Source organism: Phoca vitulina, unplaced genomic scaffold (genome assembly GCF_004348235.1).
Source record: "Phoca vitulina isolate PV1807 unplaced genomic scaffold, GSC_HSeal_1.0 scaffold2, whole genome shotgun sequence".
In the NCBI taxonomy this organism is placed as follows: domain Eukaryota; kingdom Metazoa; phylum Chordata; class Mammalia; order Carnivora; family Phocidae; genus Phoca; species Phoca vitulina.
Genome location: NW_022589705.1, coordinates 30829731 through 30853868, shown reverse-complemented (window position 1 = coordinate 30853868; position 24138 = coordinate 30829731). Strand labels below are relative to the sequence as shown.

At 35.0% G+C, this 24138-nt stretch overlaps 1 protein-coding gene across 1 annotated transcript in view; it reads right to left on the bottom strand.

Moving 5' to 3' along the window:
• The window catches only part of COL24A1 (collagen type XXIV alpha 1 chain), a 384914-nt gene that overhangs the window by 64169 nt on the left and 296607 nt on the right, over positions 1–24138 (bottom strand). The window contains exons 41-48 of the mRNA XM_032424689.1: positions 23836–23889; positions 23527–23580; positions 22841–22897; positions 17836–17889; positions 11023–11076; positions 10859–10912; positions 5493–5546; positions 4269–4376 (exon numbers count right to left, since the gene is read on the bottom strand). Coding sequence (XP_032280580.1) covers positions 4269–4376; positions 5493–5546; positions 10859–10912; positions 11023–11076; positions 17836–17889; positions 22841–22897; positions 23527–23580; positions 23836–23889 — 489 coding nt within the window. The remainder of the gene's footprint in view (positions 1–4268; positions 4377–5492; positions 5547–10858; positions 10913–11022; positions 11077–17835; positions 17890–22840; positions 22898–23526; positions 23581–23835; positions 23890–24138) is intronic.

The window sequence follows — 24138 nt, the reverse complement described above, 5'->3', positions numbered from 1 at the left end:
TTTTTTTAAATTGGGGTATAGTTGACCTCAGTTTCTTCATGTATAAAATAAGGATCATAACTGTATGTATCTTATAAGATTATAAAGATTAAGTGAGTCAATATAGTCAAACACTTATCACGGTACCTGGTACATACTTAGCATTCTATGAATTTTTGCCATTATTATTTTGGAGCTATTCTATTATAGCACAGTAAAGATGATAAAAATAAATATTTCCTCTCTTTTATTGGATAACTACAATGATAAGATATGAATTTTCTCCCAATATATCTATGAATTCAAGGCAAACCCAATGACAATTCAAATTTTCGTTATGTTTTTAGGGAAACTCAGCAAATCTAATCTCAAATGTATGTGGTAGAAGTATAAAGAAGGGGGACTTGCTCTATTAAATATGAGGACACATTACAAAGCCATAGAATAAGAACAGTGTGATAATACAAACAGACCAGGGGACAGCCAATTTTTTCTGTAAAAGGGCCAGAGAGTAAATATTTTAGATTTTGTGAGGCCATTGGTCTTTGTTGCAACTACTCAACTGTGCTTTGTAGTGCAAAAGCAGCTGTATGTAAACAAAACACTGTGGCTGTGTGCCAATAAAATTAATTTATGGATACTGAAATTTACGTTTCATGTAGTTTTCACACGTGACAAAACCTTCTTCTTCTGTTTATTTTTTTCTACCATTAAAAATGTAAAAACCGGCTTAGCTCATGGGCCATACAAATACAGATCCATCTGGTTCATCAGGTGTAGTTTGCTGATACCCAGAATGGAATGCTGATATAGACCATGTATAAATGAGAACTTAAATAGAGTTCGTTGGATGTTTTCTGTTTGTTTTTGAGATCCAGTCCCTGCCCTTCTCCACCCCACTCTATGCTCTGGCAGGTTCTTTACCCTCTAGCTGTTGGTTAGTGACATACGAAGGGGAGGTAGATGGGAGAGAGCCCCACTCTTGGTACAGGCAGAAAGGGAATATATTGTCGTTAGTGAATTTTTAAAACAATAATAACACCTTTTTTCATCATCATATACTGGCAATTCTAAACAATGTCAGTGATAAAACAGTCCTCCCCATTAGTGCTGCTATTATCACCCTTATTTAGTTGGGTTTGGCTAATGGGACATCCCAGCAGGGGGTCAGGGGGAGACTAAAATCTGCAGCAGATTCGGGATGCTATGTACGCTACCTTGCTATTTGCACCTTAGGATTGAGCAACGATAATATCCAATAATAACAGAGAGGTCTGTGGCTGGTAGAGATACTGTATGGACCTTCCGAGAACCCCTCTGTAACAGAATCACAGCTTATATCCATAAGGTTTTGAAGATAAGCCACGCCTTCCTTTGTCACGTGTAATTTCCCATCTGGAATGCAGTTCTGCCCTTGCACTGCTTAAAACTGAATAACAGACCTTGAGACATCAAACGACTATGTGCCCTGAATTGCCCATTATGAGCTAGGTGATATCTGATCCGCGGAATCATAAAACTGGATGTGCAGCAGCAGCATTCTCCTCCTAAATGGAAATGGCCTATATTGAGACTGGGTGCTATCAGGTCCAGAAAAAGCAAACAAAATACGGAAGCAGCCAATTAAGAGTTCCATGATACCTGCTCAACTGCTTTACCTATGCTCCTTCAGCCTAGAGAACTCCCTTTCCCAGTAATGGAGGACGGAAAAGCTCAGATCTGATCTATGGATAGATCTGCACTGAACGTCACCATCAGCTAGAAGTGAAAGTCTGCTACATTAAAGCCTGAAAGATATCATCAGTAAAGGGAGATCTTCCCAGCGGGCAGAACTTGGGCAATCCATATCTACGGGCAATCCATATATCCTTGTCTGGTTATTTGCCACCAAACAGCCCTGGTTGATACTCTTAGAGTCCCAACTGCCTTTTGGAATAGCCCTGAGTGCAAATAGCCTCAGCATCTGGCTTTAAGCCCCTTTCATTCTTGTCTGTTCCATGTAGGACCAGTGACTTGATTTCACGCATAATCTTTCACCCGCACAGTCAATAAAAACAGTGTGGCAGATTCTAGCAACAAGGCTTGGAGTGGCATCAGATGAAATCAGTATCTTATTTGTGTTGATTATTTTCTGCATTGGCTTTCTCTTAGCCATTAAATTACTGTCCTTTAAGCATGATGCCACTATTGAAGAAGGGTGTAGAGTTGTTAGAAAATGTCTATTTTCTTGCTAGAAACTAGCAGCAGGTAACAGTCACTTGCCACATTGCTGTTTTTATGCCTAGAAAACAATTCATATTTTAGTCATCTAAATCAATGTTTTCATTCCATGGAATTTTCAATCCTTTCTAGGGAGAACTTCAGGTGTCACATATTGCCAGAAAAAAAGTTGTCTGTCACATGAACCATTAAGTAAACTGATATAAAACATAATTGATAACTTTGACCTGTCACTAATATCTGATGATTGCCTAATATACTGGATTATCTGAAATTCTTATTAAACACATTTATGTAGGATCCTGGTTTCTATTATCCATATCTGGAATGAGTATCTGAATTAGTAGTATTAGCCAGACAAGAAATGATTCCCTCTTCCTAGTAATTAAATAAATCTGTTTGCTATTAGTAGTATTTACAATTCACTTTTAAAACCGTCCGTCCACATACATACCACCTCCATGATCAAGCTTGTGTTCGGCAGCAAGAAATATGATATGTTTTGAAGTGTGGTTTTTTTCGTTTCAACTCTCAAAATCTTATGTAAAGCAATAAGGTAAGATTCGCTATAACGTTTCCCAGTAAAACTTAATCCACAAAAATACAGACTCTCAGAACAATTCAATATGTTTTAAAAATCCCCAACCTCATTTTTAAAAAAGATTTTATTTATTTATTTGACAGAGAGAGAGAGAGCACAAGTAGGCAGAGAGCAGGCAGAGGGAGAGAGAGAAGCAGGCTCCCGCTGAGCAGAGAGCTCAACTCGGGGCTGAATCCCAGGACCCTGGGATCATGACCTGAGCCGAAGGCAGACGCTTAACCGATGGAGCCACTCAGGGGCACCCCCCAACCTCATTTTAAGACTAGGACATGGTGAGTCTGGAGAGCAGCATGAGAATGAGGGTCCAGTGCATAAACGCCCTTAACGACTGAGATCTCAAATGAAAGAAAATCCTCTTTCAACCAGACTGATGTTGATGGCAGACAGAAGTCTATAAAATAACTATTTTAATTAAAAATATCAGACTGCTGTCAAAGTTTTCTAGGTCTTAACCTGTTGCTCTGATGTTCTGACATATTGCCTCCAAAACAAATAGAAGCCATGTTTAGACTCCTTAAAAATATTCATCTTTTCAGATAGAATCTGGCTGTATTACTTCTGAAATAACTAAATTGTCTAGCTCATAGTTTCTTAATTAAATTAATTAATTAATTAGTTAATTAACTATTTCAAATGAGATATCTCATCATAATGAAAGAAGAATATTAGTTTGGGTTTGGGCTTAGGTTTAGCACCATGCTATATTTAAATAAACAAGTAGGATTGATTTAGTATTTAAGAAAAGAAAAACAGGTCCACAGATAACCACATCCAAATAGCAGAAATGTAAAAGGGTAAATATTACAGGGTTCTTGAAAGTACATGGTTTATTATTCTAATATTTCAAGTGAAAACACAACGTTAGATTAAAAAAATCTGGATTATGAAGACATTAGAGAAGGAAAGAGAAGAAATGGCTAAATGAAGACAAAATATGATTTTTAAGTTTCTGATCAAATAAATAAGATAAACATTTGCATAAAAGTCAGAAAGAAGCTATATCATTGCATCACCACTAGATGAACACAGAGAAAACATTCACACAATTTTTATAAAATACTGAGGCTGTAAAAGTAAAGGGAAAATGAATTTTTGCAGAATTTCCATTGAGTTACTGCCAACCCTTAAATATTCCAAAGGTGGCTTAAGATATTTGATGAACTCAAGACATAGCCAGGTTGTGTAGTCCCTAAAATTTTGCTTCTTTATGGTTCTTATTTATATGTTTTATATGTGCAAAAATGGCATGTGTTATTTATAATATGAGTTGTTAGATATAAAATATCCAAGAGAATATACTCATTGACATTCCCTGAAGATCATAAACACAATTCCAAAACAACTATTAAAGCAGGGGTTGGCTAATCTGAGCCAATATTAAAACTAAGAAAGCCCAAATATATATGGTCTAGCAAACAGACGCTTATAAATAAGAAAGGAAAAGTAAAGAGAGATTCATTCTACTCACAGGCAGTCCCTGTTTTCCTGGTAGCCCAACTTTTCCAGAGTTTCCTGAAATGCCATCAGCTCCCTGGTATCCTTGCATGCCTTTTGGCCCAGGTAGGCCAGGAAGACCCTTGGTAGTCAAAAATTAAGTGGATTATAGAGAGATGTTGTACAAATGTTTAAATGACAAATACCTGTATATTTGGGTATATTTTTAATACCCCACTCCCGGATAAATTTTCCTGTTTCCTTAATTCTTTTTTGGATTCAACAGAACAGGTAACTGTCTTTAAAAGTTCCTTAAACAGAAATGCCAAGCTAACTAAAATGTACTGTGCAAGCTTTTGAGCTTTAGTGCAATTCTCTTGTATTTTTCATTGTGCTGGCCTCTGCTCTATCCAGCTATGGAGAAAAGTCAGCCGTATCTTCACCTGTCAGTTTACGATACAGCTATACTTTACCATCAGCAAAACCTCATGTTGTGTTATTTTCTCAAGAAACAAGTTATGGTCCTTTTTGTTGCCACTCCAAACTAGATAATTATATGACTGCATAAAGGTCTGAACATTTTGTTTCTACTCTTGGGCAAGTGCATTTTATCTGTATGAATCTCTGATCTGAATGTGTTTATAATTTATGTTCATTTTCTTTTCTTTTTTTGAACCAACGCAGGACACCCAAAGTAGGCATCTAGCTCTTGGCTACGGAAGCCCAGCAGGAAGTAAGTCTTTGCTAATAAGCCAGTCAACACATATTTGCTTGGCTAGAGGAAACTGATGGCTAAGGTAAAATTAATCTTTGTTCTGCGATGAAATGATTTAAAACATTTTCTTCTAAGACTTTCTGTTCTACTTGCCAGGAAACTGAGAGGATGTGTCCTTCAATTACAATCCAGCTCATGCTTTTTGTTCATGCTTGAGGATCTCTGACCTTTGTCACCAATCATTTAGTCATATTTCAAGTTCCCTGTTTTCAGTCAGGATCAGAGAGTAAGATGAGTCCACAGAGAGAGCTCCATAACAATGGAAAATAGCATCCTTCAATTGCAGAGACTTAAACAGCAATCTTGGTTTTGAGCTAATGGTCATATTTTGTTCCCTGTGTTCCAGCTCGAGCTTAAATTTTTTTTTTGAAGACAAGCTGATTTATCCAACACTTGTCATAATTGGCCCCAAACTTTTCTGCTTGCTGAAGCTGCCAATTCTATTTAGAAAAACAAGAAAGATGAAAAGGGCCTGCTACTTACAGGAATCCCAGGTTTCCCAGAAGGACCAGGAGCTCCTTTTTTCCCCCTAGGGCCCTAAAAATGTGAAGCACAGTTGTCACTTAATTGTAATAAACTTAACTAAGCTGAAGGCATAGAAAAGAACCCTGAGACGGGGATGCTGCAGCCAGTCCTGCCTAGTCCTGGCTAACTGTACATCACCGAGATTTCTGTTTAACTTCCCTGGGAGCCATTTTCTTTATATGAAAATGGGAGAATTTGACCAGATAATCTATGAATTTCCATCTAGCTCCAAATTCTAGGATTTAAGAATTTAAATCTTGGCTCTAAAAGGGAATTAAATATTAGTTAATAAATGTCCACGTTTTCAGACAGGGCCTTTGTCTTCCTATTGAAAGTGGCTAAGTGCTTCACTAATTTCATGAACATTTATTGACTATTTTGTATGTGCTGGGGATGCAAAGTCAAAGTTACTGATCTCAAGGCACTCACAGTGTAGTAAGGGACATGAATCAATAGCCTAAAATGTGCTTATCTGGAAGCACGGAGAAGAACATACTTGTGAATCAAAGAAAAGATATTTATTTCCCACGGAACTCTTTGTTTTTCCATGTGTGAGATGTTTTAAATCATAATTGATTCAGCAGTAACTGGTCTGCCAGGATAGTTAGGAACTTTGCCCTTTGCGAATCATGCCATTATTCTGATGATATCCTAAAATTATTTTAAAAAGAAAAAGGTGGAAAAGAGTGACCTAGTTCACAAATAAGAAAAAGAGGCCTATTGTCATTACCAGACACATTTCTCAGAAGTCATCGAAAGTTCTCACAAACAGAATAATTCCACCAAAATGGGATGTTACGTTATTCAAATTTGAAGATAAATTGTGCCAAAGATTCAAACTGACAACAATAACAAAGTAAATAAGTTCATAACATATTACATCCTCTGAAAATGATCTTAACATTTCAAGAAGAAATAGTATATGCAGTCATAGAAAAAAAGGGTATTTTCTGTAAGAGATAAAAATCCAACTTTGTTAAAATTTGATAGTGGGGAGATATATGAACTAAGAGTTCTACCTCCAGCTTGGAAAACTATTTTACTCGCCTTAAAAAGTCACTAATGTAAGGTCCTTCTAAGGGTAAGGAAACCAGGAAATGAAACAGTAGATGATTTGACTTTAGTTGAAGAAGATGCAATTCCTGGAATAATATGATCTCTAAAATACAATATATCTTTTAGGACAAAATAAGGAAGTAAAATAAACAAATAAGATTTTAAATATTGAAAAAATTGTGATTTCAGTTATCTCTAATATCACTAATTGAATAGTATATGAACTGTGATAATATTCAAATATGTTAACCAGAGTGTTTTTTTCCTTTACAGTATTTTTCTTTATACAAAGTGATAGATCTGTTCTAGATTTTAGATTTTCAAAACAGACTTTTCCTTAGCTTATGAATTTCAAAATAGTCCTCTGAAACTCATGGTGGAGTAATAATTTGAGAAGGATATAATATTTTGGGAAGAATATATTTTTAAATGCAAAAGCCTGATTTTTAAAAATTTAAAGCCTATATTTGAGTATCAAAAACCAAGGTGACAAAGAATTCAAATCATGCATCTTGCCATAAAGAACAGATTTAGAATTATAATAGTATAAGAGAAAATTTTTCCTATTTAAGGGGATATAAAGATGTTCAAGTTGGAGAAAGGTAAGAAGAGAAGTAAAAGAGAAGCAAGACTGTTCAACCCTGACAGGGATCTCTGAGAAGGGCCCTTTACACCTCACTCTGCCCTCAAGTCCTAGCTTGGGTAGAAGCAATACCCTCAGATAAGTGTGGGGGATTTGGGCACAGAGACAATGGCTAGGGAGACTAAAGTCTTCATTTAGAGGCTCACATAAACTACACTGAGTGTCAGCAATAGAGTAGAAATTTCTGTAGGAGATGTCTAGGCCAGTGGGCTTGAGAAAGTCTGAGTCCCGCAAGCACCCAGCATGGTATAGGAATTAGAATGTATTTCCACGTGGCCAAGAACAGAAGCATATAGCAGTAAGGGCCTATATAAGGAGACTTTGTACCTTTTCTATACTCAGAAAATAGCTGTACATGTCAGCAAGGTAGGGCCTTGGTAGATGTCAACATGGTGGGATCATAAGCAACTGGGAATCTACATGGATAATATGCATTTCAGTGTATACTATTATAAATAGATGACCTAAGACCAAACTCACCTTCCATTCCTCTTCCCCACCACTGCTACCCAGAATGTAACTGCAAACTTGACAAGAGAGTGAATAGGGAAAACTCTAAATCAAATGTAGGATATTTGTGTGGATGGAGTAAAAGGCACTCAACTGATTAGATTTCCACCAATTAGGTTTCTACCACCAGGAAGGATGGGCACTCAGGACAGATGTTAAGTTCCATTATAAAGAACACAAAAAACAAAGTTTTATTTTTAGTATACCTGAGTTTATGTCTTATGGTTCAGACATACTACACATGTAAGTAAGGGTTTTACTCCAAATGTTCATATAACAAAATAAAAACAAAGAGATTCACATATCATCACAGATTGATTACATTTTGGGATGACCATATGTTGGGGATTATTTCAGAAAAGTTAAATGTTGTGTACTGAAATCTACATGTATGGGTCTATTATCATGAAAATTAGAATGGTATTCAGACTTGGATGGGCATCAGGAAGCAGCTCCCAATAGAATAACATGAAAAGGAAAGTATGACTATGAAGTATTTTTTGCTACTTGTAATAGGACAATTGTGGCAAAATCTGTCTATTGAAGACAAAAAGTGTTTAGCAAATAACAAAACTATAGTCTCTGCTGTTTTGAGATGTTCGATTCAGGAAATATTTCTTTATTACAGTTATTATCATCATACTAAAAGGAAGTAGGCCAGCTAGAAAAAAAACATAGTCTCACAATTGAGATTTTAAATGTATAACAAGATCAACAGGGGCGCCTCAGTCCTTAAGCGTCTGCCTTCAGCTCAGGTCATGATCCCAGGGTTCTGGTATCAAGCCCCACATTGGGCTCCCTGCTCAGCAGGAAACCTGCTTCTCCCTCTCCTACTTCCCCTGCTTGTGTTCCCTCTCTCTCTGTCAAATAATAAGTAAATAAAAATCTTAAAAAAAAATAAAGATCAACAAAGTGTAGAACATTGATAGAAGGTAGTCTAATTCTTTCGATAATGGACATTTTAAAATGTGTCATTATAGTCCAAACCCTTGTTTGCTTTTTATTTAAATGAAACTGAAAGACAGTTACCTCAATACTTTGCTAGTTCTAACTTTGTTAGAGAGGATAGCTTTACAATATAAACATAGATTTAGAGTTAGGCAATAATTACTCTTTTTCTCTTCTTTTTTTTAAACCAAGAAATTTCAATTCACTAAAATCTGGAATTTTGTTTTGGAAGAAAAATAAGATTTTGGCTTGAGTCTTAGTCTTTGAAAGCCATTATAGGACAGTTCACTACATTTGAATTAAAAAAGTCTTTGAAAATGTAGTGGTTGCGCAATCGGCTTGATTTGCTCTTTTTCTCTACAGTTGCCCACTGTCTCATGCATGAGAGGCCAATGAATAAGTTAGTTGGTTAAGTAAGATTAATCATATTTTACTTAATTTATAAAAGATCTCAAAGTAATAGAAGACTTTTGTATAACATTGAGAGTCAGGAAATTTCTAGTGTTGGTTCTGTTGTTAACTAATTCTGTGATCTTAGGTAACTCCCTGAAATTTAAATTTCTTCATCTGAAAAATGAGAGGGTGGTCCAGATGATTTTAAAGGTTCATTTGCAAACCTAAAAAACTTTGCAGCTTTGCAAAAACAAGATGACAACAATTGGACAAGATCCACCTGGCCACTGAAGGTGTCCCTCCTGAATAATACATGGTCAATGATTATTCTTGTAGCAATTACGACTATTTTAAATTCTAAGAGGGTTTTTAATGTAACCTTGAACTGTATGCCAGCATTGCCCAAAGCAGGATAGAACTAATTCCCTGGGATTATACAGAATTTAAACCATGGTTTCTCAGAATCTTTTGGCTCTAATACACAGGGAGAGTTGACCATGGCTGCTGGAAATGTAGTTGTCTGGTAAGAATATTTGAATTTCATTGACATAATTTTAATAGATAGTAATAAATACTTTAAAAATTTCTTCTTCCTGACATATGTCAAAAAAGAAAAAGAAAATACTGAGAATATGAAAGTATTGATTGTAAGAGATTAGAAATTTTAGGATCAAACCTTGGGAGAGCATTTGCATCCTTAGGCACTTAATGCAAATATAAGGAAATCAAATGAAAACAGTAGTAGTGTTCTAGGTTCATAGCTTTTTCCACTATTTTTTCCAATTTGGGTATTAAAAATTGTAAGTAAATGGGACAATTACCTTCTCTCTCTGCATTTTTTCTTGTTAAGACTTGCCTTCAATGGGATACTTTTATTTTTTATTTACTAGTTCTTATTTATTAAGGAACCTGACAGGGAGTTACTAGGTAGATGTCAAGACTATTCAAAATGGCTGTAGGTGAGTGAGCACCTATGTAATATCAGATTCAACCTAATTTTACTACTTATTCCTGCAAGTAGGAAACACAAAGTATGGATGAAGACTTAACAAATTAGGAGAAATGTGGTCTCAAATTGATTACTTTTTATCCATTCTCACCTAATTTATTATTAAAATACATGTGTTTTCTTAAGAATTTAATTTAAAATCAATAGCAGGTGAAATCAGAATGCTATGAAAAGCAAGGTAGCAATGAACTGATGGTACAAATTACAAAGCAAGTTATAAGGCAACAACCTTCCATAAGGTTGAGGCAACATCAGTGCATAGGGAAAGAGATGTCTAAATTCAATAGCTAATACATTTGTAGGTTATTTGATAACAGATAATTGGCTTGTCTTATGGAAAAAAATATTTTAAACCAATTGTGAGTCTGTGTCACATAGTCAAACTATTTCTACCCTTATCCTTACTACAACGAAATAGGTTTCACTGATAGGTTTTCACTTTTCAACACTGGTTTTAAGGCTTATTTATATTTTTGCTTGAAACCCCAAGGAGAGACCATTCGTTTTGGACAACTTTAGGCAATTTTCACAAAGCCAGAAGAGGCTGCTGGTAAAGGGAAATTGGGATGGCAGTCAAAACACATGAAATAATCAATAATCATGTTTTAGCACAATTATTAACAAACACTCTGATTAGAGGCCTACAGTGATCCTTGCTCTGGAAGTGTGAATGATCATTTAAATTACAATGAACAGTAGCTCTTATGCTCTTGCCTTCTCAAACAAACAATAAGTATCAAATTGTCTTAAATAATTTCAACTTACTTCAGATCCTCTCTCTCCTTTTAGTCCTCCTTCACCCTGGTCACCTGGCTCACCCTTTAGTAGGAAACCAAACAGAAACCATGTATGAAGCAGAGACCAAATAAGATATATAAACATTAATTTTTTTCAATGCCAGAATTACAAAGAGTGTTTTCAAAACATACTGGGGGCCCTTGTTGTCCAGCAGCACCTCTTGGTCCTGGTAAACCCACATGACCCTAGGAATACAAAAGATTATATTATTAGAATAAATAGAGACATGTAATTTAGAGAATAGGGTAGTATCACTTAAAATGGTAGCAAAATGTTACAAAATGCAATTTAAACATCAGGAATTATGATTCTCTCTCTGAAATGTTATAGAACATAGTATCTATTGGATATGATGATAACTGAGAAAGAGTGTAAAGTTTTGCTTTGTTTTGCACATAGGTTAATGTAGTGGGGTGAATGGTGGCCCACCAAAAGATGTCTATGTCTTAATCCCCAGAACCTGTGAATATGATTTCATTTGGAAAAATGGTCTTTGCAGATATCATTGAGTTAATGATTTTAAAAAGATATTATCATGAATTGTCTATGACAAGTACCCTTAAAAGAGAGAGACACACACAAACAACAAAGGAGAGGGCCATGTAAAGACAGAGGCAGACACTGGAGTGATGTAGCCACAAGGAGCACTGTCAGCCACCAGAAGCCAGAAGAGTAAAGGGAGGATTCTCCTCTAGAGCCTGTGGGAGGGAAGACGGTCTACTAACACCTCAATTTCAGATTCCTGGTATCTGGAACTATGAGACAATAAATTTCTATTGTTTTGTTGTTGTTGTTGTTTTTATTTATTTATTTTTTTATTATGTTATGTTAATCATACATCACATCATTAATTTTTGATGTAGTGTTCCATGATTCATTGTTTGCATATAACACCCAGTGTTTTAAACCACCCAGTTTACAGTAATTTGGTCAGGAAACTAGTACAGTAAATAACCATAGGAATAGAGAGTTTGAGAATAAATTTCTTTCTTCAACCTATTCCCACTGTGGAAGTGACTATGATCTCCATTTTTACAAACTAAGTTCATACCATTTGGATAGATTTATTGAGTTGAAAACTGGAAGTTGTTACTCTATATAATGCCAAGGCACATCAAGTGACTTTGATATTCAGCAATCTGTCATTACCCTAGTCCTCCTAAGAAGGAATGCTGACCTACCACATTTCCCTTTTCAAGTGTGTAAATAGAAACTAGCAAAAACCCAAAGGCATGTCAGGGTATGCATGAAGAATTCTGCATGTAATCTCTTTTATCCCCTTCCCTACTGTCCTCTTTGTTTCAGATTATTTCTTCCTACTCTCTGTGTATTACAGAAAGAATGCCATAGACTCATCTGTTTTCCTGGACTAGGAGAAGCAAGGATTGCCTACATAGGCTAACGAATTTATCTCATAGAAAGATCAGTTGAAGCCTTCTTTGTTTGTATTCTTTGAGGCAAATGTTTATGGTTTTAAGATCCAACTTCCTGATTAAAAGAAAAAAAAAAAGGAATCCTGTTTAAGAGAATGAACAGTGGCAAGAGGGAAAGGCTAGTTTGGAAAGCTTTCTATAGAACGTGGCCATAACTAAAGAGAATACCATGGCCTTACCTGACCAGAATCAGGTCAGTCAAGAGGAAGTTTGGTACAAGTAAATATGATGATTATAGGTCATTTATTGAGCAGAACTCAGGAGAGAAGTGATTGGTGAAAACCTGGAGTTACAAAGCGCAGTGAGACTGAGCATACGAGCGAACTATAAAACTCAAAACCATGAATGGCCAATTGTGATTTTGCTACCATTTTTGTCTGTAGTTTACAGGGACCCTTTTAGAATGATCACAGAATAGCTTCTCTTGGTTTTGTGAAGTCTGGATACAAATCTCACTAAAAACAAACATGCTTTCTAGGAGTTTCACTATAATTCCTCTGGTTCTTTCTATTACAATAAAAATTGACAAAGGCCATTTTTCTGCAGTGTTAAAAATTAAATATGCTGTAGTAAATATTATTATGAAGTCATGTAGGCCAGGTTATGGGAAATGACTGACTTTGCCTAATGATATTAGTGGTGGGATGTGCTAAATGGCCAAGAGGAGCTAGATGGTCAAGGATTTTATAAGGGAAGTGATGATAAGCTGAATCTTGAAGGATGAAAGTTCCAGGCAGGAAAGTAAAAAGAAGACATTCTGGCAGAGGAGATAGCATGGGGGAATAAATGGAGATTCATCTGACAGAACATGTTAAGAAGAGAATGGATTTGAGAGGGCTATCACTGGGGATAGGGAGTCTACTTAGGAAGTTATTAAAGTAATTCAGACAAAAATGATGAAACCTAAACTAAACTAGGGCAAAGTGGCTAGATAGCAGAGCTATCTGAGGTCGAAAGAAGTGGCCAAATGGATTTGAGAGATGAGAGGAGAGAGAAAGGAGTGAGAGGAGGGAAAGAATGAGAGAGACAAAGAGACAGAAAGAAACACAGGGAGAGCAATAGACACACACAGAGAAAAACAGACACATAGAGAGAGCAATAGAGAGACACAGACCTAGACAGACAGAGAGAGAGGGATGATTCATTTATTGGCTTGAACACCTTAATGTCTGATGGTAGCATTCACTGAATTGGGGACATAGAAAGAAGAGGATCAAATTTGGGGAGGATGATGGAACCGTTGTATAGGACATACTGAGGTAGAGGTGCCTGTGATGATATCCAATAGCAATTTGGATATGCATGCCTGACGCTAAGGAGTGATAACAACTGAGGATTTAAACATTGTTCTTTTATTGTGCGCAAAGATGTTATGGACTTTGCCAAACCAAAGTGGAATGGAGTTTGAGCTAGAACATAAGTTATTCAATGTACTTCTAGGATTCATCTCACACAAGTTTAGTCTGACTTCATCTTGGGTATGTGTATATTTCTGCCCATAGCTTTAAAAAGCCGATGTTGTCAGTATAATATGCTTATTCCCACTATGTACTCTGGTTTTCTCAAGCCTCAGATGAATTTATCTTGACCTATAGAATGTATAGCTTTCTGGATGACAGCTATAATTTACTATATCTGTTTTTATACTGATTAAATGTTCTTATTCTATATGTCTTCTGCATGTGATGTCCACAGAGGTAAGGACTGTGCCTGGGGTGTCCAGTATTAAATTCATGGCACCTAGTTCTGCTCCTGGCCCATGGCAGACTACAAAAATACAGAGACCAGAGATTTTGTTATGCATGATACATAAGATCTGTCATGTATAATAATGCCTAGTGAGTATTTACTGATGACAATGAGCAAGACACATGATTTTTATAATTCAAAAGGAAAAAAGAACAAAGGATGGTGAAAAAGATTTTTAAAAATTTCTAATTGTTCATAGCCAAATGGAAACAAAATCTGCATTATCCATTCCATTTTTTAAAAAGATTTATTTATTTATTTGAGAGAGAGAGAGGGAAAGAGAGTGTATGTCTGCACCCCAATGGGGAGAGGGGCAAGGGGAAAGAATCTTCAAGCAGACTCCCTGCTGAACCCAAAGCTCAATGTGGGGCTCTATCTCATGACCCTGATATCATGACCTGAGCCGAACCAAGAGTGGGACACTTGCCTGAGCCACCCAGGCACCCCCATTCCATTTTTTTTTATCCAGTAGGATAACCTTGAGTTCACCACAATTGTAAGAATATTTGTGAATATAAAAATGTTTTTAAAAAGGTTGGTGATTATTCAGCCATAAAAAGGAATGAAGTACTAATACATTCTACATTGATGAACTTTGAAAACATTATGTTGAATGAAATGAAGCCAGACACAAAAAGCTATATATTGTATGATTCCATTTATATGAAATATCCAGGATAGATAAATCAATAGAGATATAAAGCAGAGTAATGGTTGCCAAAGGCTGGGAGAAATACAGAGTGACTGCTTAATGGGTATGGTGCTTCCTTTTGGGGTGATGAAAATGTTCTAAAACTATGTAGTGTGTGATAGTTTTCAATATTGAGAATGTACTAAAAATCTCTGAATTGTACACTTTAAAATGGTTAAAATGGGGGTACCTGGGTGGCTCAGTCTGTTAAGGATCTGCCTTCAGCCCAGGTCATGATCTCAGGGTCCTTGGGATCAAGCCCCACGTTGTCGGGCTCCCTGCTCAGCAGGGAGCCTGCTTCTCCCTCTCCCTCTACCCCTCCCCCCACTTGTGTTCTCTCTCTCTCTCTCTCTCTCTCTCAAATAAATGAAATCTTAAAAAAAATAAAATAAAATGGTTAAAATGTATATTTTATATTATGTGTATTTTTTTTAAAGATTTTATTTATTTGAGAGAGAGAGAGAGCACAAGCAGGGGGAGCAGGCAGAGGAAGAAGCGGGCTCTCTGCTCTACGGGACTCGATCCCAGGACTCTGGGATCATGATCTGAGCCGAAGGCAGAGGCTTAACCAACTGAGCCATCCAGGCGACCCTATTATGTGTATTTTAGCACAACAAAAAAGAAGGCTTGATGATAATGCTAACCCTCATTTTACTAGAGTGAAAGGATAGTATATACATTTTAAAATTAGAGAAAAGCAAACATTTAAAAATTTCACCTGAGGCTACAACAGAATAACTCTAAATAAAGCATGGTTCCCCTGCATGAATCAAACTTGTGCTTGGGAAAACTTGGCAGGGGACAAGTGCGGATATTTCATGGCTCTCAGATGTCTAAGCAATAAAATTATCGTGGCTGTCTGGCTTAAGATGGCTTGTTTAGAATAAAACCAGCAACAAATGAAAAAATGACCTCTAAAACCTATAGGTTAGACAAAGGATAGAATAAGACAGAAAGGAAGATGTGGATCAAATTAATTCATGAAATATCCACAAGTGAAAACTTCACCAAGAGTATTTGTGGAATGAGGAAGGAGAAATAGATTCCACAGTAGGCCCAGGAAGAAGTTCTCAGATGAAGGATTTCTGAATAAGGTGTGACTATCCAGAATAAGGCAGGCAGGGTTTTTCTTCTGCTAGCCAGGTGAAGAGATTCTTTTCTTCTTCCAAAAAAAAATAGTTACCTGTTTGTTTGGCAGTAAATTTGCTGGTTTAGCTACCAAATGTTTTGTAGTTGGTAGAGGCCAAAAGAAGATAGTGCAAGAACCTGATTTTCCTGAGAATGTTTGAAGTTATGCACAGCAGAAACGAAGTTTTAGATGCTTCTCAAATTATTCTGGAAGCAGTGGGTTGGCTTCTCAACCCAAAGAAAACCTAATTTCAAGTAAATACACTGGCTTCCTTGGATTAAGAAACACTTATAGATACAAACTGTTATATAAATTTGAAATAGAATATATATATATGACATCCTAAAAATGTTTCTCCAAAAATAGAAGAAATGCAAGATGGCCACCACAACAATTTCACAAACATTTACAGCTACCTTCAACATTTGCTTCAAAGAGAATTTTAGGAAGTGAAAGTTGATTTTTTAGATTTCGGCCCTGAGAAAATGAATTTATTAATGATAATTATCTACCTACCAGCTTGTTCATTCAATCTGGCTATGTAAATCTTCATTTCAGATATGATTACTGAAATTTTATATGAGAGGGGTATATTGGATCAAATAACCCATCAATTCATTATTAAAAATGAATTATGTTTATATGCATATTATATGCTATTATATACAAAGCTCAGAACAAAACATTGTAGAAGACAGAAATCATATTCAAATTGGAGAGCTAAGATATCTACACATTAAAAATAATCAGCAAAAATATCGCAACAGAAGATGGTAAAATATTTCTGTTGAATGATTTTTATAAATAATAAATATTATAGGACTACAGAATAGGGAAAGATTCCTGTTCGGGTGAGTTGGGAAAAAAGAAGTTTGAACTAAATTATAAAATATAGATAGGATTTATGTAAATAAAGAGTAGATAATCCTGTGAGTAAGCACAGAATGTTGTGAGCAAAGGAAGGACATAGAAACTATAGGAAGAGAATTAGCAGATGACCATTTTGTTTCGCTATTGACACTGTAAATAGGAAGAGAAGAGAGATGAGGCAAGAATACAGAACATCCTTAACAGGAATGTGCTAATAAAAAAATGACACAGAATAAATTCTACACTTAGTCTAATATAATTTTGGCTGATGAAGTTGGTCTCATAAAATACTTCTAAGAATGGAAGAGGACAAGAATTGACAGAAGGCTTGAAAGTATGACATTCATCCTCCCACTTGGCAACTCTTTATTGAATTCCTACTATACACCAGGAACATTATGTTCTAGAAATTGGGGATATAATGATGAGAAAGCCAGACAAGAGTCTTATTTTCATGGATCTTACTTTTTGGTAGGGAAAAATAGACTAAACAAAAAAACCCCACAAATGTATAAAAAAAAGAGGTAAGATAATATAGATAGCATTAAATATGATATAAAGTGATGGATAGAAAGGGCAGTTAGAGAAGGTCTTTCAGGAAGTAACATTTTAGTTGAGATCTTAATGATGAGAAAAAAGCAGCAATGGGAGAAGACAAAGATGATTCTAGAAAGAAGGAACAGAAAGTACAAAGAGCTAGGCTTGTTCCAGGATCAAAACCACAAGACATTACTAATAACTCAGTGATGCTTCTTCTTTTTTTTTTTTTTTTAAGATTTTATTATTTATTTGAGAGAACAAGAAAGACAGAGAGAGAGAGAAAGAGAGAGAGACAGAGCATGAGGGGGGGAGGGGCAGAGGGAGAGGAGGAAGCAGACTTCCCACTGAGCTGGGAGCCTGACTAGGGGCTTGATCCCCTGACACTGAGATCCTGACCTGAGCCGAAGTCAGACACTTAACCGACTGAGCCATCCAGGCGTCCCAGTGATGCTTATTTTCATTTGAAACTGAGAAAAATCACAGAGAACACTAATTCAATGTAGAAGCAAGGTGTGAAATTTGCTGTATTTACCTTATAGCCCTCTGCTCCAGGCTCTCCTCTCTCTCCTTGTTCCCCAACTGGACCCTGCAGAGACCACATGCAAAAATAATCAATTTCACAGTTGGATCTAAGTATTTGTGAATGAAGATAATACAGTTAGTGTGGAATATTTTTTTCCAAAAATATGAAACCAAATGTATAACAATTTGCTTAGTTCCACTAAATAATTTCAAAAGATTGAATTTCAATAAAAACAAGAACATCATAAGCATGGAATTATTTAAAGAGAATCTCATAATGATTCTGCAAGAAAAAATATTGAAGAAATGAAGTCCACTTAAACAATATAAATTTTCAGATGGATAAAATATGTTAGGCATGTTGGCAAAATAACTTGCATTTTTACTTAATGTTAAAATGATAAAGATTTAATCTGAATCATTCATTAATTAGAAGACTATATTTAATAATCTTTTTATTGATTTATTTTTATTTTTTTGAAGTGCAGTTGACATACAATATTATATTAGTTTTAGGCATACAACATAATGATTCGACATTTATACACATTATGAAATGATTACCAGAATAAGTCTGGTCACCATCTGTCACCATATGTAGCTATTATAATATTATTGACTGTACTCACTATGCTATACTTTACATCCCCATGACTTATTTATTTTATAACTGGAAGTTTGTAACTCTTAATCCCCTTCACCTATTTCATCCATCTCCCTACACCGTCCTCTCTGGACAGTTTGTTCTGTGATTTAATAAGTCTGTTTATGTTTTGTTTTGTTTGCTTTGTTTTTTAGACTCCACATATAAGTAAAATCATACAGTATTTTCTTTCTTTAACTTATTTCACTTAGCATAATGCCCTGTAGGTGCACCTATGTTGTCACAAATGGCAAGATTTCACTCCTTTTTATGGCTGAGTAGTATCACATTGTGTGTGTGTGTGGGGATGTGTGTGTGTGTGTGTGCATACACATACTACATCTTCTTTACCCATTCATCTATCAGTAAACACTTAGGTTGTTTTCATATCTTGGCTCTTGTAAGTAATGCTGCAATGAACATATGGGTGCATGTCTCTTTTCAAATTATGTTTTTCATTTCCTTCAGGTAAATACCCATAAGTCGAATAGCTGGATCATACAGTATTTCTATTTTTAATTTTTTGAGGACTCTCCATACCGTTTTAAATAGTGGCTACACCAATTTACATTCCCACCAACAGTTCATGAAGGTGGGATTTTTTTCCACATACTTGCCAGCATTTATTTCTTGTTTGTTTGTTTTTTTTATACTAGTCATTCTGACAGCTGTGAGATGAAATCTCATTGTGATTTTGATTTGTATTTCCCTGATTAGTGATGTTGAGCATCTTTTCATGTGTCAATTGGCCTTCTCTATGTCTTCTTTGGAAAAATACCTACTCAGGTCCTCTACCCATTTTTAAAAAATCAGATTGTTTTATTTGTGTTGAGTTGTAGGAGTGCTTTATATATTTTGGATAATAATCCCTTATTGGAGATATCATTTGCAAATATACCCTCCAATTTAGAAGGTTGCCTTTTTGTTTTTTTGAAAAAACGTTTTAGTTTGATGTAATCCCAATTGTTTATTTTTGCTTTTGTTGCCTTTGCCTGAGGAGACAGATCCAAAAAAATATTTCTAAGACTGATGTGCAAGAGTTTACACCTGTTTTCTTTTGGAAGTTTTAGGATTTCTGGTCTTACATTTAGGCCTTTACTTCATTTTGAGTTTATTTTTGCATGTAGTGGGAAAAAAGTAGTCCAGTTTCATTCTTTTGCATGCAGCTGTCCAGTTTCTCCAACATTATTTATTGAAAAGACTATCCTTTCCCCACAGTATATTCTTGCCTCTTTTGTCATAGATCAATTGATCATAGAAGTGTGTGTTTATTTCTGGGCTCTCTATTCTGTTCCATTGATCTATGTATCTATTTTTGTGGCAGTACCATACTGTTTGATAACCATAGCTTTATAGTACAGTTTGAACCAGGCAGCATGATACCTGAAGCTTTGTTCTTCTTTTTCAAGATTCTTTTGGCTATTTAGGGTCTTGTCATTCCATACGAGTTTTAAGATCATTTGTTCTAGTTCTGTGAAAAACCCTATTGGAATTTTGCTAGGAATTGTATTAAATCTATAGGCTGCTTTGGATAGTATGAACATCTTAACAATATTAATTCTTCCAACTCATGAACATGGTATATATTTCCATTTATTTTTGTCATCTTCAGTTCTTTCATCAATGTCTTATAGTTTTCAGAATACAAGTATTTCACCTCCTTGGTTAAAATTATTTCTAGAGATTTTATTATTTTCAATTCAATTGTAAATGATTGTTTTCTTAATTTCTCATGATAGTTTGTTACTATTGTATAGAAATGCAACATTTCTACATATTAATTTTGTATCCTGAAACTTTACTTAATTTAGTAGTTGTAATAGCTTTTTGGTGAAATCTTTATTTTCCATTTATAGTATAATGTCATCTGCAAATATTGACAGCTTTATTTCTGTCTTACCAATGTGGATGCCTTTTCTTTCTTTTTCTTCTCTGATTGCTATGGCTAGGATTTCTAGTACTATGTTGAATAAGAGTGGTGAGAGTAGGCACCTTTCTATTGTTCCTGATCTTAGAGGAAAAGCTTCAGCTTACACCATTGAGTATGATGTTAGTTGTAGCTTTGTCATATATGGCCTTTCTTATGGAGGTTTTTATTGAGAGTTTTCATCATAAGTGGATGTTGAATTTCATCAAATGCTTTTTCTGCATCTATTGAGAGGATCATATGATTTTTATCCTTAATTTTGTTTTTGTTTTTTTAAAGATTTTACTTGACAGAGAGAGAGAGCTCAAGGATTGGGAGCAGCAGAGGGAGAAGGAGAAGCAGGCTCTCCGCTGAGCAGGGAGCCCAATGTGGGGCTTGATACCAGGACTCTGGGATCATGACCTGAGCCAAAGGCAGATGCTGAACCGACTGAGCCATCCAGGCACCCCATCCTTCATTTTGTTAATGTGTGTATCAAGTTGATTGATTTGAAATACTGAACTATACTTGCATTCCTGGAATAAATCTTACTTGATCGTGGTATATGATCCTTTTAATGTATTGCTGAATTCTGTTTGCTAATATTTTGTCAAGGATTTTTGCATCTATGTTCTTGCATGTATATTCTATGTTCATCTATGATATTGGCCTGTGATTTTCTTTTCTTTTTTTTTTTTCTTTGTACTGCCTTTATCTGGTTTTGGTATCAGGATAATGCTAGCCTCATAGAATGGATTTGAAAGCATTCTTCCTCTAATTATTTTTTGAGTAGTTTGAGAAGTATAGGTATTAATGCCTCTTTAAATGTTTGGTAGAATTCACCTGTGAAACTGTCTCGTCCTGGACTTTGGTTTATTGGGAGTTTTTTGATTACTGATTCATTTTTATTACCAGTAATCAGCCTGTTCAAATTTCTATTCCTTCCTGATTCAGTCTTGGAAGATTATACATGTTTAGGAATTTATCCATTTCTTCTAGGTTGTCCAATTTATTGGCATATAACTAATTGTAGTAGACTGGGAGATGCTGTTTTTATTTTCATTTGTCTTCAGGTATTTTTTGATTTCCTCTTTAATTCTTCATTGACCCCTTGTTTGGTTAGTAGCATGTTGTTTAGCTTCCGTGTACTTGTGGGGTTTTTTTCCAGTTTTTTTTTTCTTGGTATTTATTTCTAGTTTTATACTATTATAATCAGAAAAGATGCTTGATATGATTTCAGCCTTCTTAAATTTATTAAGACTTGCTTTGTGGCCCAACATGTGATCTAACCTAGAGAATGTTCCATGTGCACTTAAGAAGAATGAGTGTTCTGCTGTTTTTGAATGTTCTGTATATATCCATTAGGTCCCTCTGGTCCATGTGTTGTTTAAGGCTACTATTTTCTTTCTGGATGATCCATCCATAGATGTAAGTGCCCTACTTTATTGTATTACTGTTGATTTCTCCCTTTATGTCTGTTAATATTTGCTTTATAAATTTAGGTGCTCCTAAGTTGGTTGCATAGATATTTACAATTGTTATATCCTCTAGTTGAATTGATCCTTTTATCACTACATAATGCCCTTCCTAATGTCTTGTTACAGTCTTTGTTTCAATGTCAATTTTATCTGATATGAGTATGCTACCCAGGTTTTTTTCGTTTCCATTTGAATGGAATATTTTCTTTTCCATCCTTTCACTTTCAATCCATGTGTGTCTTTAGGTATGAAGTGAATCTCTTATAGGCAGCACATAGATGGGTCTTGTTTTTCTTATCTACTCAGTCACCTTGTGTCTTTTGATTGGAGCATTTAGCCCACTTACATTTAAAGTAATTATTGAAAGGTATGTACTTATTGACATTTTGTTAATTGTTTCCTGGTTGTATTTGTAGTTCTTTTCTGTTCTTCTCTTGCTCTCTTCCCTTGTGATTTGATGATTTTTTTTAGTGGTATATTTGGATTCTTTTCTCTCTCACTCTCTTTTTTGTGAATCTATCATAGGTTTTTGGCTTGCAGTTTCCATGAGTTTCATATTTTACACCCAATGTACATAGCAGTCTATTTTAAGTTGATAGTCCCTTAAGTTCAAGCACATTCTAAAAGTCCTACATTTTTATTCTCCTTCCCCATATTTTGTGTATTTGTTGTCATAATTTACATTTTTTATTTTGTGTATCCCTTAGCTAATTACTGTAGATATAGTTGTTTTTACTATATTTTTGGGGGGGCAGAGGGAGATGGGGAGAGAGAGAATCTTAAGCAAGCTCCACACCTAACATGGAGCCCAACACAGATGGGGCTTTGCATTTAGATTATATAGCTACAAATAGTGTATGCCTATAAAAATCATGTTATGAAACTAACAAAACAAAACTCCTTGAAAAGATGTGATTGGTGCTGTCAATCTATTATCTTCATTGCATTTTATCTTGAAACATCAAAATAATTTTAGAAAAAGACCTACTGGTTCACCTCGAGGCCCAGGTGGTCCTAGTACTGTGCTATCTTCTCCTGGATAACCCTGTAATGAAGATAATGATTTATAAACAAAACCAAATTAATAAAATAACCTTTGAAATATGCAGGCTATTATTGTCTAACATGTTATGAAATATACTATCTTTATCTATTTAAATGGAAAACTTTTACCTATAAAACTTAGCATAGGATATTTTATACAGGTGTGATTCCTATAGGTTCTAAGAAGTGTCAATCTGCTTTAATTACATAAAAAGCAGTTTAGGAATTTGCTCGAAATTTCAAGTTTGCAATGATACTGTAAATCAACAGGAGTACTGTTGTAGTTATTCTTAATCCATAAAAAATTTTACTACAAATGTACCAGTTATTTAATCTGTAGTCTCACAATTTCTTTAATAAGTAATTAATTTTACTTTTACAAAGCTTTACAGATTGCAAAGTGCTTTAACATATATTATTTCATGAATATCTTGAGATAGCCGATTGAAGACATCTTAATGACTTGTTTACATTTTTGTCTTTTATTATTTATCTTTTAGAATTTGCAGTACTTCCCAAGTTGAAAAGTGTTTCTTTTATTCTTTGAAAATGTTTCCATGCATATTTTCAGAAAGAACACAAAAATTTAATATTTAACTTTAGGATTAAAAAGTCAATATACACACATACCTTTTCTCCTTTAGGTCCTGGCAACCCAGAAAGTCCTGGTTGACCCTGATGGCCCTAACAAAAGGACAAGTAAGCAGACATTCTCCATACAATTTGTGCATGTTCTACCTAATAACACCAAGGTCATCCTATTAGATATGGCAATATTCTGAATGAAAAACGAGATTTATTCTCTAGGCGGTTGAGGCCTAAATATATTAGAAAGGTTGTTATCAGTGAGATTTCATCTTAATTTGCATATTTGAGATGACATCTTTATATAACTATTTTCATGTAAATACATTTTAATTTCCAATTAGAAATGATTACCCTATATCCTGGAATTCCTGGTTCTCCATGAGGTCCCATCAATCCTAAGTGTCCCTAAAAAACAAAGCAAATATTAGAGAGAAAACAAACAACTGTTTAAACCATTAAACTTATACTCTTATTATTTATTTATTTAGTACTTTTATTACTTAAAATTTAGATTTTTTGAGGTATAATATTTTACTTAGTCTGAAATGGAAAACAAAAAATAACACTCTAACTTTTGTCTTATTTTTCTTCTGAACCACAAAAGTCCTACCAAAAACATGTCTCTGTAGTTTATTTCTGGTATGAATATTCTTA